Genomic DNA, 15,574 nt, shown 5'->3' with positions numbered 1-15,574 from the left:
CATGAGGATACCTGGGCACAGCAAAACCACCCGTTCATTTTACTGTACTAGCTCACCCATAATTTGCTCCCCATTAACCGAGCTGCTTTTCATAAGACAGTCACTTGCCTGCTACAGAAGCCAGTACAGACCGTGTAATTAAATTTGTGGTTTAATGCGGTATAAGAATAAGGGAAGCGCTCTACTGTTAAGAAAATTGATGCTAAAAAAATTGATGGATGTCCTGAAGGAGACAGCAGTACCCAATAACTGCAGGGGGCTGCTGCCCTGCCTCCATCATCTCCCTACAACAAGTAGGATCTGGATTCCAAGTCCTGCAAAGATCCCTACTGTTCTGTGGCCTTCCTTTGGCAGCATCTTACCTTTCTGCTCAAATCTGCAACTAGAAAGGTGAAGGCAGCGCCTTCAAGACTGTGAATGTCACAACTGGAATACGCTTCCTGCCTGGAAGCAGGGCAAGCGAGCTAAGGAGGAGGTGGAAAGACTGTGCATAAGTAAAAAGAAAAGCCACTAACAAGTAATGGGGAATGGAGTCATAGCTGTGGCTAGTGGGATGGAGTTGACGTAAGCTACAAAAAAATGCTGCTGTCCGATGAGCTGAGAGAGGACTTTCATGTCTAGGGTACTACAGAAGCAGTGGGGCAGCCCTGGTATCCTGAATTATAATCTGGTAAAAACATTAGCTGATAGAAATGGGACCTCCCTCACAAAAGTGCTGAATGACAGAATAAAGAATAATAAAAAAAAATTTTTTAAAAAGAGAAGATGAGGCCATTCTTTGAAACATGATGTTTGATGACACGGTGGCCTGGCCCTCTTCCTCTAAACAACTCTCTGGCCTCACGGTGTTGCAACTAAACTCAGTCTTCAGTCCACCTACCACAGCCAGTGCTAATTGTGGGGCAGGGGTGGAGGATTTCAACAAAATGGCCAAGCTTAAAATTAGGCTGATCACTAGGAAAAATTTTATTTTGTTAAAATCACTGCTTAACATCAGATTTTTTTCCTTATCATTAGAGGTACACAGATCCGAGCACTTGCCCGTACCGTGACTCCCATGAGTGACAGAGAATGACTGTATACTTGAATCTCATAAAGTATCAAGCTTCTTCTGGATCTTATCAAATGTCACAGCTATCAATATTTATTTGCCCTTCCCTGTGACTGGTTTTAGTGGGGAGGCACAAGGGACATTTTAAAGCATAATGGCAGCCTCGAATGGAATTACCCTGACACTGTTTAGATAACATTTCATAACAAAATGTCTAGTTTACCCAGAGAGAAACATCACACACCTGCCATCCCAAGTCTTGGAAGCTAACGTAAAGCTCATGCTTTCTGCACGCTGTTTTTAAGTCACTGCTGTTGTAATCTGTTAAAAGAAAAAGAACAAAACAGGAATTTAGAAAGTAAAACAGGCAGAGCATCGCTGGAGGGCACAGCTGGCCAGATGTGTGCATGCTGCGGGCTCCGCAGCTAGAAACAGCGAGCTCCCTCAGCAGCCAAAAGGATAAGGGTGTTGAGGGACATCCAAAGCAGGGCTGAAGCTTTTAAGATGCCTATGGGAACAGAGGCACCCAAGTAACAGTGACTTGGTTATCATTCCTTCAGCTGCCTTTAATAACTTGACAAGCAGTGCTTGTAAAACACCTCCAGTAAGATGACTTCTTAAAAAAATAAATCTACTCCTTCAGCCCGGCACAGGCTACATCCCTGCTCAAACTCGCCCCACTCCCTTGGCCGCAGTTTCCAACATGTGCCGCCCTAGGTGGTAAGCTCAAAACGCACACACTTACTGAGAGAATTACAACCCCGAGAATGTTAATCGTTGTGCCCCTATACTGGTTAGCAGAAGTCCTTAAACAGCTAAGACGTCCCACAGGCAGTGAGGCCGTGTCCCCGTCCCTCTCTGTGCCTTACCCCCAGCCTGCCCCACACACCACACCTGGCTCCACGTACCACCTCCGCTCTTGCACCTTTACAAGCCACGCTCTGAAAAACAAGTTCCTCCTTCCCATAACCTGCTTATTTGCAGCTGACACAGGCCTTGACACACTCTCAACATGAACTTGCTCCTTAGCACCAATACTGCGCGGAAGAGCGGGGGCGCAGGGTGCAAAGCCCTGAGCAGAGACCTTCCCCCTTGCCGTGGCACAACGTACGAGGATGTTTCGACCATGCAGGAGCTGCTCCCGATGGCCCTACAAAATGCAGCTTTTGACAGCGAGTGGAATTTCCCATTTATATTTGGAAAGAGAGGCGGCTCCGCATGCGAACACCTGGAACCGCAGCGAGCGGAGGAGCTGAGCCGTGACAGAGGGGCCTTTCACCCCCGGGTGGCTGCACAAATCCAGCCTTGACGGGCGGTGGCCGATTTCGTCACGCCTCGGGCAGCTGCCGGACCTCAGCGCAGCAGCCACAGAAACCACCTTCGCAGCGGGGCGGCTTGGCCACCGGCTACGGCTGCCGAACCGGCGCTTCACGCCCGATGGGAAGCACGAGAGGAAGAGATGGCGGCAAATTTGGCCGAGCAGCATGGGAGCCCAGGTCCCCGTCCATGCAGTGACACGTGTGCGCTTGTCCCAGAGCTGGACCCAGACTGGCCGTGCTTTCCTCCGGTGCCTTATCCACAGGGGCCTCCTCTCCTCTCACACGCCTCATTTGCAAGTAAAGGCGCTTCCGTCAGCAGGCAGATGCCACACGCTGATGCGCCTGCCTCCCACCGCCCCGGCCTTTCGGCTAACCAGCCCCCCGGCGCCCCTAACGCGGCTTGAAAGGGCACCCTCCCAGCGCAGCTTTCCCCAAATGCGGCAGCTGGGATAGAAAAATATTTTTAGTGACTTTTTCCTTGGCTCTGAATAAGCCTTTCTTTTTCTTCCCTCCACCACCCCCCCAAAGTTTGGGAACTACAAATGCAAATATTTATTCAAAAGAAAAACTATAATACTAGAAGCACATCCAACTGACATTAAGGGCAGCACAGCATTACAGCTGGGTACAGTTAACACTGAGGTCTGAAAAAACCCTACACCTCAAACCTAGCCTCCAAACCACCAAAGATTAGAGAGTTGTTTTTAGAAGCAGTTTGGATTTTAAACTTTAAGGATTGCATTTCAGACTTTCAATAGCTTCGCTTCAATCGCGGATTTAATCAGGTGAGCAGAGCTGGTTAACAGTCTGCTGCAGCATAAATATTCACTCTTTCAGGGGCATGCAGTAGCAAGGACGGAGGCGAGTCTCTCTATTCAAGCTTTCCATTTTCAAACCAGACATACCCAGTAGAAACCAGGGTGTGATGGTTTTTCTCAGATGAAGCTTTTCTGTCCCTAGCTCAGCCCAGGAGCAAATGTCTGGCATGCGATGTTTCTAAATGATTTGGTCATAACAAGGGAAAAAAATGAGCAGAATATACTTTTAGTGGTCAAAGGCTTTAATTTAAGTACCTGAAAACATGACTTCATTGTTCTTCAATGGGAAATACGTTGTTTGCGTGGGGGAAAACCATCTGTATTTGACAGGGAGTTACAGTGGAGTTGATCTATTCACAACTGAGTGCGCAGAACTACGCTATGTTCCAAATCCAGCTACAACTTACCCAAATCAGCTATGGGAAAGGAGAGAAGGCAAGGGAGGCAGAGAAAACAGGAGTGGGAAGAAAGGCTGTGAGCAATCACAAGTTTAAGAAAACAAAGGGAAAAAAGAGCTGCTTCACAAGCTACATGAAGTAGAACATGTTATGAACATGTCCTCTCTCACACTGACCGAAATTGGCCCCCCCAAAATGTGCCCCGGTTCAGTGGTCGGCAATCAAGTCACCCGATACACACTCGGCATCGAGCACCAGCTACTCTCCATCCAAGGTAGATGCAGACAGCTCTACCTCCTCGCTTGCCCAAACTCAGCCTTTGCTTTCTTAAACGTCAACATATTAAACATCCCCTCTCCTAGGATTTGCACTCTCTCCTGTTAACCCTCACCCCAAGCTCCCCTGCCCTCTCTTCTTGTTACACGTTTGCCTACCATGTCTACTTTATGGAATCTACTTTAGTCCAACTTTAGGGATGTTACAAACCTTTAATCAACCCTTAGCAGTGGCTTTCTGAATCGGGGAAAAAAATGCAGCACTACAGATGCACTTAATAACGATCCATTCCCTACGGGTTGGGGCTCGGCATATGCCCTAGAGCCACGTAATCCAATTATGGGCCTGAAAAAAGAGGAATCCACACAGTAAAGGGTTTTTGGCGGTGAGCTAAAGCTCACTGAGCTGCTGAAGTTGGCTTCCACGACACATTTTCTCCAAAGCCTGGCAAGCAGTATCAGCTATCCCAGTCAAGCATGCTCAACTGTTTTAGCCCAAATTGCTGTTTGAGGTGGTTTGCAGTGCAAGACCCAACATCCAGGAGGCAACAGGGTACGTGTCCCTCCAGGCAGCCCTGCAGCGGGGAGCCGGGAGGGCCGAGAGGAGGCAGCCTGCAGCGGGGGGACGCTGCAAACAACCGCTGCGGGGCCAGCTTACGCTGCCACGACACAATTTGCAAGGATTGCTTGCCAGAGGCCTTCAAAATCTCTGCGAGTTTATGGAGCTGCTTTGGGAGCTCCTATAGGCTCATTGTGGGTTTAGCAAAATCATCTCTTTTTTCCCCCTGAATGTACCAATTCAGAAACACTAGCTTGGCATTTACAAGGCACTGCATTTAATCACACTGCAAACTATTTTCTCTAAAACAGAGATTTTAAAAAAACCCAAACCCCTAGTTCTGCACTTAAAAATAACTTCCAGGGCAGCACAGTTATAACAGCACAGTTAAGACGGCTTGTCTTTGTGGCTTGTTTGCACTGCACGTTGTCTGCTTTCACCAGAACCCAAGTCTGACTTTCTGGGAGCACAGATGTTTCTCTTAAGGCCGGACACTGGCATTTGTGTTGCTGAAAGGGGAGAGAGAATAGCCTGACCCTAATGGTCTTCCTCCTACAGATACTTATGCACCCACCTTAGATTTCCTATAACCTCTCCCACGTTAAGTGCCAGCAAAGAATATATAAATATTTACTGAGGTCGATCCGTCTGAGAACACCCTTGCTGCTCCCAAGGTGCCAGTTTACCAAATTCCACACGGTAATTAATTGCTTCTGTGGTCCAAAATAGCTTTGACAGAGGTCTCCAAGGCCAGCCCCTTCTTCTTGGTGTTTGACTTTGGTGATTTGTCCGGATAAAGCTGGTGTAAACTGATCACGCAGTTAATAACAGCCCACTTCACATGAAAGCGATCTGCTTGGGTGGGAAGAAGTGGAGATGTCGGGCTGATGTGGACCCGCATGTGAAGGCACATACTTGCTGTTTGCTCCGGTCTGCATCCGAGCATTCCCTACTAACGGGAAGATTGGCTGCGAGATAACGATGTTTATTAACAAGTCCTTTGCCACCGCGAAAGCATTTGGCCTTATTTGCCTCTGGTGTTTGTGCGTGCTGCCCTTTGTGGTATTTAGTTCCCGTACATGTGGGGAAATGTGCCTGGTGCCGTGCATGTCTGCTGGAAGGAAAGGCCACTTGGAGGGCCCCTCCGTTTCTCATGGAGCACCTCACACCAGTCCCAGAGGCCCCAGGGTGGCTAAAGAGAAGGACCCGAAAAGAGGTGTTGCATGAGTTTCACTCAGAACAGCAAGTGCAGCCCGAAGTCAGACATTTAAATGCGACTTTCTCTGTAAGGAGGGGCTGATGGGAAGGGATGTGCCTGAAGGGTGACTTGCAGAAGAGGAGGGTTATTGCCACTGGGCAAGGAGACAGCCCCGCACAGAGACCAGCATTCAGGTAACTCACAGAGGAGCTGGCCGTAGGGCAGCAAAGCTCTTATGCTCGAGGGTCACCATCTGTTATGTTGAAGAGAGTCCCCGCCTCTTCAGACTAGAGGGTCAGCCTGGGGTCTGAGAGCACGAGCTAAACCCACCGCAAGACAGAGCTGAGCAAGGGCCTCCAGATCTTGCAGACAACAGCCGAGAAACACCTGCACACTCCTCCCACCCACCTCGTTCCTCCATGTCCTGGGCCAGAGCGGGCGTATGACTTTCTGCCTCCACAGACGAAAATACTTCCTTTTCTTCCTGTTCATCCTCCTTCTGCAGAAGAACAGAGCTTGGCTCCAGGAATGCATTGACGCAGGACTCTATGTCAAAGCAGTTTATAACCGTGGGGGTTACTCAGTTCTGCTTTATATAAGCCAGTCATAATTACGTGTTTATAATACAGGGAAATGAGCGTTCTTGGCGAAAAAGTATAGACCATTGAGATTCTCATGCCACAGCCACAACCTTAGCATCTGAGCACTCGGTACTGACTGTAGGACAACAACTGCACATCAAAGGCAGCACAGCAGGGTCCCAATCCCGCACGTAGCGGCATGCCTTCACGTAACGCCACGGCTCACCAGATCCGGCACCAGCCCAGCAGCACACTTCACGCCCTCCGAACTGTAGACTTGAAATGTCTTCCATATTTAGATAGTAAATGGGGATTTTTTAAACATACTGCCCCAACCCAACTCACAGCATCTCATGGGAAAGGGGTTCATTTTTGGACTGAAGAAAGTAAACCCTGTGTATTCACTAACATAGAGGAAGGAAGGTGTAATCTACAAAAAACCATCAACACCAGCCAGCTGCCTTGCTCTCCAGGGGAGAAACTGCCTCAAGCCCTGACAGGCAGCGGCAATCCTGGCTCAGGGAAGAACACAGACCAAAAATCTGACACGACGTAAGATACAGCGAGAGAGGAAGATGCGCAGGCGAGGGAGATGCACAGAAGGGGACCGCGGCATCCCATTTCTGCACCCACTTTGTGTCCACATGCATCAGGGCACCCTCAGAAGAGCAAGGCAGCCTTCAGGGTAACCCCCAGGCTCACGTCCTGCTTCATCCTGGGGTGAATGCTTCCCCAGCCCCATCACGCATCATCAGCGCACAGATGTAGGAACCCACACAACTGAAAAAGAAAAAATCTCTGTGATCTCTTTAACGCTAAAAACGCGTGTTGGTCATTGGTGCCTCTTGGGCTATTAAATCAACCACTTCTTAAGGAGAACAGAGTCTAAGAGTGTCACACTTAGAAAGGAAAATAAGCTGATGCAGTCTTTCTTTTCTAAACACAGAAACCAACCAAACATACATCTTAACTTTAAATTCCCCTCCTTTCCCCAGCCTTAAATCCACAGAGGCTCAACTTGTTGACTACTGAAATGCCAAATTCCAGGTTTTAAATTAAAGCTGGCTTTGAGCTAGAAGAGCTCAAAAAAGCCCTTGAGACCACAGAATGACCAGCTATTTTTTCCCTTTTTGTCATTTTATAATTTTACGACTTGATGTGTGGTGTAGTCAAAAAAGCAGCAATGTAAAAATGGCCCTTTTTGCCCAATATATCTGCTCCCTCTGGAGCTTTGAGTCACATCGCCTGATTTAATAGTAGTGAAAATTTGTTTTTAGCACTGTGAAGCTTACGGAGCTAGGGAGAAAAAGTTGGAGCCTATCCTGACTCCGCTACCAGCGCCGCAGAACAGCAACACAGTAAGTAACTTTCCCAAAGCGCTGTGAATGCATTAAAAAAATTGGCTCTTGTGATGAAGGGAGCACAGCAGCCAAGCCCACCTGAGTGGGAGAATTGTACGCTGCCTGTGTAATGGTTGGGCTGATTGCTTATAACGCCCAGATGAATAAACTACCTATGCCCTCGGCAAACCCCTCACATGGGGAAGTAACCCAGGGAGCAGCCGTGATGCCCGCCTTTAAAACTGCAGCTTTTCCCCAAGGAAAACCAGGAGCAAAGGGGGTCTCAGCAACTGGGACCGACAGACGGCTCCACCTGCGGGGCTGGCAGAGGGCTCTCACGCCAGATGAGATGATAACTCCTCCGGCAATGCCATGCTGGCACTGGCCGGCCTCCCTCGGGGAGGTTAGGCTGCAGGACCGAGTCGTTCCTCTTGTTCTTAAAATCCGTGAAGCGACATTTCACACCCAACCGAGTCCAGCACTTGCACAGCATGGCATGGGGACCCACAGCCACGCTGCGGCGTGCACCACGAGGACACGCAACGGCCGCTAGTGGCCAACTGCTGCTGGCATACACTAGCCCAAAGGGCAAGTCCATCACCATGCTGGGCTGGAGGGGCTACATCGGCACACGGCCATGCCCAAAGCCTGGCTGCCAGGGCATAGCCCCTCCAGGGCTCCCAGCCTGGCTCTGGCTCCCTGCAGGCTCCCAGTGCCAAGGCCAGCACGGGGCCACCTTGGGTGCAGCATGGCTCACCCACAACCCAAGCATGCAAGAGCAGAGGACAGCCTACGGATTCACACTGGCTAAGTTTTGGCAATGCTGGCTCATCTCCCCGTGCTGTGTCTGGACAGAGACTAAAAAACACAACCGCCTCTCTTCCTTGGGGTATAGTCATTTCTAGACACAGGAAAAGCAGGGATCCTATTGGAAATGAAGGGGGCAGCATAAGCAAATTAATCAACTAACTTGGAACCAGCTGAAATGTTTGGGAGGAAAGAAGGTAGTCAATGAACAAAGGACTTGTAGCGCTGTGATGCAGGGCAGAGTGGCTGGAAAACAGATAAGACTTAGAAGGCAGGACACACTCAATTTTTGTCAAAATTTCAGAGTTATCCTATTGTCCTACCAGCCTGCAACAGCACTCACAAGGCTGCTGTACAACACCTGCAACATGCAACCTTTCCACAGCAAACGGGCAAGCCTCTTTGGCTTGGAAATGCACTTCACCATGTATACACTGCTGTTCTCACACGGAAAAAAAAAAAGAATCTTGTGCTGTTCTACCAGGGTTTTTCCAAAGAAAACCAAAAGAGGACTCTGCTGGAAATGCGTATGCACAATACCATAAATTTCAGTGTACGCAGAGATGGAATCTTTTAAATACTGCATTTCATGTGGCGTAATTCTAGGCAAATACTGTGTAGCAAGCAACTTACAAGCACAAAATTCGGAGTTAAAACGCCTCACCCCCCTGAATTCAATGGCTGCGACTTCACACAGGGGTCTGGACTCCACCCTGGATTCAGCAGGACTGCTGTAAGTCTCATTATGTGAGACTCCCTCTCCGATCCCCTGCAGGTGTAACCTGTTCCCCCAAGGAAGAGCATCCCACTTCACGTCCCCTTTCTTGCTTTCGCACTCCAAAGCAAATAGAAACATTACAAGAAGCTGCCCCAGCTTCCAGACAAAACGGGTGTTGCATGATTACCTGTGACACTAGACACCCTGGAAACATCCTGAGCCTGGGTGGAGCGGTTGCGACTCTGCTGCCTGCGCCTGCTCGTCGCTGACCTAGTGGTCCGAACATGAACTTCGCTCACTTTGAAGAAGGCCACCATGAAAGGCTGTTTGTCGTAAGGGCCATCTCGGCCTATAAGGCCTGCTTCTCTAGGGTTTACGCTGAAACCTTGAAATCAGACAGAAAAGTGAATGTTAGAGGAACAGTGCTGTTGGATTGCTCCTTCCAGAATCACGGCATCCCCATGCGCAGTGTTTCCTTTCTTTTCGCTCACACTCTTCTTCCTTTATCACTAAACACTCCCCTCCTGGCACCACGACCTATAGACATTTTTACGACAGCACTCCATCCATCCTGGACAAGAGACTCCACTGCAGCACCTGGCTCTTTGGTACCCCTACGGCATTTCTACTCCAGTTCAGGCATTGAAGAGGTATACAGACAGATTTATGAAACACAAAGCCCAGATGTCATGAAATTCGTGCTGCTGCCCGTGAAACACAAGAAGCAGAGATGGGATTAGGAGACCTCTAGGGAAAGCAGAGGGCAAAGAGATGGGATGCTTTTGTCAGAAGCACATGGACGGCCTTTCAGCCCATTTGGGGAGGGGGAGGCTGGCACTAACATTTCCTCAGGGAAAACAGTGGACAGCCCCTCTGGTCTCACTTGATCCCAGAGGTGTACCAAACCCCAGCATGAAGCGATAGGAGGAAAACATAAGGTTGGAAACTGGTTCCTATACAGGAAAGATGTCACTGTCATCTTTTTGTCACCTTCTGCTCATCTAGATCCTCTCCTTCCCCACCGCTTATCTTTTCACACTCAATTTCAATTTTGCAGTCTCTTCTCTCCTTTTCCACCTTTTGAAGTTTCAGAGGGCTGTGAAATGCTATCATTGCAGGTACCCTCGGAGGGACCAGCCCCACACAGCGACCGCATCGCTTCTTCAGCGCAGGGCTCCCACCTCAGGTTTGATGAGATCCGAGCAGCGACGGCAGCCGCAGCAGCCAGCAAGGCTGCCATAAGCCCACACGTGGAGGCTCATACCCATATACCTGCCCTCTTCTCTTCCTCTCACCCCTAAACCTCACCCCACCTGGGATCCCAGCTCCATGCCCCCTTCCACCTCCAACTCAGGAACCAGGACCCTACCCCAGCCCGCCTCTACCACCTCATCCTGGTACTGTTCAGAGACACCTGACCTCACGCATGGGGAAAGACATGTCTGTCATGGGACAGCCAAGAAGTTGACAGCCCTCAATCTGTGCCCTAGGACGCCTTCCTCAAGGTGTTGGCTACAGCTGCCTACAAAGGCAGGATGCTCACGCCCCACATCACAACTGGACTCTGTCAGCACCACTTCTAGGCAGCATCCAAGAGGCTCGTGAGGTTACTCACATTAATTGGCCTGTAACCTACCATCCCGGGTCACCACACTCAGCTGCAGTCCCATGTTGTGTTGAGGGTTCATCACCCACATGTTACTGGTGGCAGTGACATCAAACTCCAGCCAGCCCTCCTCCGAGGCCCACACCGCCCGTGTGTCCAGCAGAAACAGGTCAGAGGCCCTGCAGAGGAGAAGCATAATGACAAGATTGTGATGTCTGGGATTTTCTCCCCCGGCTTTCGGTGTTACAGAAACAAGAAAACCTGAAATAAGTAAAAGTTATGTTAATAGCTAGAAAAAAAACCAATCCCCAAAATCAGCCTGTTTTTATCCAGAGTTTTGCCATGAGATGCACATACTTCTGCATGTGAAATTCAGGATTACCAAGTTTTTTCACCTTTTTCGAGGCTGGAGGAAAGCAATCCTAGTCCTTAGGTCTGAGTGTTTCTTCACCAGCAAGGGATTCGTAAGCCACTCTTCTTCCTGAAGAGTGTAATGCTAACTCTAGCAGGACAGTGGTCAAACTACCAGCATTTCCAGGCATTCAATGGCTTTTGTCATGAATGGTTTCAGCCCACCTTCCACAACACAGATCTACCACAATTGACCAAAAAAAAAAAAAAAATCACCTAACAGGCCAAGCATCAAAGAGTGAAGGAAAATGAACCTCTAAAGGACTCCAAAGACATTTTTCTGAGGAAAAAGGCATCATCAACAGGCATTAGAGCGCCTTGTTCCAAGACTGTTGGTACTCAGTCTCCTTCGTGGGCTTCAGCTTCAAATACCCACCCATACCTTTTTTTCAGCATCAAATGCCCACCCAAAACTCAGTTCAATGAAATCAGCTGGAGAAGCACCCAGAGAAATCCCGTGTACGTTTTCTCACTGTATCATAGGCGTAACTTTCCTGTGCAAGAGAGCTACAATTCCTATCCTTAACCTCTGGCCATCCTCACAAAATGGACACCAAGTGTCAATCCCATCTTCACCTGTCTTTCCCCCGTTTTTTTTTTCTAATGATAACTTCATGGAAATGAGGAAACAGGGTACCTGTCCCTTCCACCCATCAAAGGTTGACTTCAGAAAAAACATTTTGATTGAATTACATTTTATTTTTGGCCAACTGCTATGTCATACTGCCCAGCATCTTGGTTTGCATGAGATCACACATGGAAAAATAAGCACTTAAGTATATTAGGGCTCCTAGTGCGGCTATTTTTACAGTGTGGAGGCTTTCCTCCGCCTCGCTGGTAGCTGCATGCTCTGTGGTTGACTCAGCAGCCTTTCCCACAGGAGTCTTTGCCACCGCTCCTCCAATGGGAAGAGGGTTCAGGAACAACTCTGACCTTCACCTCCAACAGCAGCGAGTGGCTGGGGCTGGCCAGCTGCTACATATTTTGGAAACCTTAAGGTTGAAAGATTTGGGCTTTCCCAGGCAGGGTATATAAACTGAAGTGTTGCTTAAAGGAGACCGCAAACAGCAGTTGCAGCTGAGACCAGTCTTCCCCTCTCCAGGTTTAAGAGAGGAATGAACTGCTAGATCATTCCCACCTCCGAGTATGACTTACCCATTGGTCCTCTCCAATGCTTGAAATGGACTACGTCAGAAAAGAGGTTTTCCTAGCACCTGTTCTGACCCTCCCCCTCACACCCATTGCTTTTTGATCTCCTGTCCCACCTCCCCTCCTCTAAGTGCCATACTCTCCCCAGCACTCGCCCACTCCAGACAGTGTCCCACTGGAGCCTCCAGACTAGAGTAACTTTGGCGTTATGTCCCCCCAAACCAAACACGTCTGGCTGCAGAGCCACTGGGAACTCTGTAAGAGCAAACGCTCAAGAACACTCAACCACATGGGATTAGTCAGGTGTACAAAAACATGAAGAGGAGGCTCAGAGCTTATATTCCCATTGCCTTGCACTTTGGGAAGACACTTGGACATCAGAGAGCTGTAAAGCCTGGAAGGACCACATGGCATCATCTAGCCCATTCCCTTGAACTCCGGGCAGGATCAACTACATCCACATCACTCCTGAGAGATGTTTGCCTGACCTGATCTTATAGATCTCCAGCTTCAGGAACTCCACCATCTTTCCAGGAAATTGAATGGATTTCATTTGAAGCACTTTTTTTTTTGCCCTTCCCCATAATATCTAACTTAAATGCCACAACAATCTCCCCTTCTTATTAAAACAACATCTTCAGTCTTTCCTTGGAAGCCACGTTTTAGAGACTGACTGTTCTCATTGCTCTTTATAGACCCAACTCAGATCAAGATCTCACTGATGCTGAGTACAGTGGAAGGATAATCTTGATGCGTCTCACAGACTATGCTTCTACGCATACATCTCAGAATATGATTTTGGCTTCTTCACAAAACTCATACTGTTAACTCATGTTCACTTTGTGATCCACTATAATCCTTCCTGCTGCTGAATCACAACGGACCCAGTCGCTTCCTGGGGTGTATTTACAACACCGATTTTTCATGTCCAAATACAATTCTTCTTTCTACCAAATCACACTTTTTTCCCCCCAGATTGAACGTCCATCATTATTAGATTACTTAAAACACGTACTTGCCCTCCAGTGAGTCTCCCCCATCTTAGCGTCCTCCACAAATGTAATAAGCAAACTGCCTGACCAAGGTACAATTCTACCAAACGAGAATGCTCCACTTTATCCCGTTATGTCACACTCACTTTGGAAAGATTTCAATTCCTTTGTAAAATGCAGAAAAATGGGCAACTGGGCTTTCCAATCCAGTTAACTCTTTGCAAAAAGTTTCATACAGGACTGCTATTCAACTGACTTTTGCATTGTTTGACCGGATGAAGCCAACACTGAAGGTTCACCCCACAGGTATTGTAGGTCATAGCAGTAATGCTAGCAGGCAACACATCCTAATACTTTCTGCTTAAGCCTGTTTTCAATTAATGTTTGTCACCCAAACCTCATCAGGCGGCACAAAATTGCATACCATTTCTTACTAGTTTTGGTTTTGACATGAACGTTTTAAAAAAATATTCAGTCCAAAGATAAAATTAGAGGAAAAAAAAAGAAGAATTTACTCACATAAAAAAGAATCCCAACTATTTCACTGAGAGTCTTTAACCACTCCTTTATTTTTTCAGAATAGAAATACTGTATGTCCTTCCTCCTTTAAGAAAATCACCTCAGATTTGGCCAAGCAGTAAGTACTTGAAAATTGTTGCCCACAGAGGCTCAACAGAGATTCAGAGCTTAGCAACAAAATTCTCTGGACTTTTTGTATGCAGGGTACATACTCTCCCCTCCTTTCCCCCTTGGTAAACCAAATACCATGTATCGCCTGACGGGAATCTGCTCTTCCCTACAGCCACATGGCTGAGAAGAAACGTCCTTGCTACTCCTGTAAAAAAGCTGTACGATATCTGATCTTGGAATGGAGACTGCGAGATCTCCCAGGCTGGCCACAGGTGGAAGGGAAAGAATATCTAATTAGATGGGGAAGGGTGAAGGATTTGCTGCAGTCGTGGGGGACACATGGACATGCAAGGACTAGATGGAGAGACCCTGGATAAAAGGAAAAAGTCTGCAGATAAAAGGGAGTAGAAAGTACCCATGGCCACCACACCTCTGTGAATCAAGCCCATTATTCCTGACTCAGCATCCCTCCGCTTCTAGAAGTAGTTGGGAATCTTCCACTGGCATCTTCCTGCACCGATGACTCACAGAGGGCTACAACCTGCTACTGCTGCCATTTGCGACAACACAGCTGCCAACAAACACGGTGACAGACGTCAGTGATCTGAATTTCACACTTCCAGTCTTGCCCCAGCATTCACAGGGAAACGCAGCCACACAACTGGATTTTTCTTTTCCCCCCAGTTCTGCTTTCTGAAGACCATGGAAAATACATTTATTCCATTCTTCTCCCACTAGGGCTGCAAACGAAAGATGGGAAGCATGAGAGCTAAAGCTGCTGCATAGCCTTACTACAACTCCTGATGCTGGACTGTTGGCTGATCTTGGCAGGGATCATTTTTGCCATCAGTGTTTGCTTAGCAGGTCCATGCTCTATGGCCCTACCTGTTGCAAAAGTTGGGGCGCACACCCCAGACGAGCAGGGGATTTCTGCAAGCCAAAGGGCGGTGCTGGAGAAAGGAAAAAAAACCATCTGAAAGTGGCAACTAAACCTAGCGGAGACAGTTGACCCTCACTGGTATATGTATCAGCTTCCTATCTGCACGACAAGAACAACGCCACTAGCTTCGCCTTATAGCCATGTCAAAAAAATAAATAGTTTAGGAAGCAGTCGGATACCATGCTGAAGAGTGCTACACACAAGTAGATGCAAGCCCATAGTCAAAGCAAAATCTGAAGAGGACAGAAGGTGAGAAATGGATCATATACCGAGGAAGTCGCATGAAACAAAGTATTGAATTTCTAGTCATTAAGTGATGACATCGATCCTGTGCAGTGAGGCAGGCAGTGGCCTTCCAAGAGAAAGCATGCAACCATGTACGCAGCCACATGAATGGAAGGATATCTGAAAACTTCAGCATTTGAGAAAAACAGGGGCAAGACGAGACCTGAGGGAAAGAGGAAGGGACCATGAAGAACGGGAAAAACTAGAAAAAGAAAGGCTGGAAGAAATGCATGAGCCAGCATCGTTGAGCAGAGAGGGAGTGTTTGCTCTCAGCACAGGCCGAAGAAAGCAGAGTCAGTCCAGAGGTTTCATGCCCGAGCAACCCCACATGTCCAGGACATCACAGCACCTCTGGCATCTGCACAATGGGACTTTCAAATTCAGTGTACAGAAGAGAAACTTCATCACCAAAACAGGCAGTTTCTTAACATCCTCTCTGCCTAAACCTGCCTCTGGGTTTTCATACAGCTACTGTCATGTCACTGTCACTATGGTGC

The 15,574-nt window shown here is 48.2% G+C and overlaps 1 protein-coding gene across 1 annotated transcript in view; it reads right to left on the bottom strand.

The window, feature by feature from the left end:
* BMP6 (bone morphogenetic protein 6) overlaps positions 1–15,574 on the bottom strand; it is a 94,269-nt gene that overhangs the window by 2,669 nt on the left and 76,026 nt on the right. The window contains exons 3-5 of the mRNA XM_075142661.1: positions 10,701–10,849; positions 9,252–9,449; positions 1,296–1,372 (exon numbers count right to left, since the gene is read on the bottom strand). Coding sequence (XP_074998762.1) covers positions 1,296–1,372; positions 9,252–9,449; positions 10,701–10,849 — 424 coding nt within the window. The remainder of the gene's footprint in view (positions 1–1,295; positions 1,373–9,251; positions 9,450–10,700; positions 10,850–15,574) is intronic.

Source organism: Calonectris borealis, chromosome 2 (genome assembly GCF_964195595.1).
Source record: "Calonectris borealis chromosome 2, bCalBor7.hap1.2, whole genome shotgun sequence".
Classification (NCBI taxonomy): Eukaryota; Metazoa; Chordata; class Aves; order Procellariiformes; family Procellariidae; genus Calonectris; species Calonectris borealis.
Note: the sequence above shows the minus strand (reverse complement) of the source record. Positions and strands in the feature narration are given on the sequence as shown.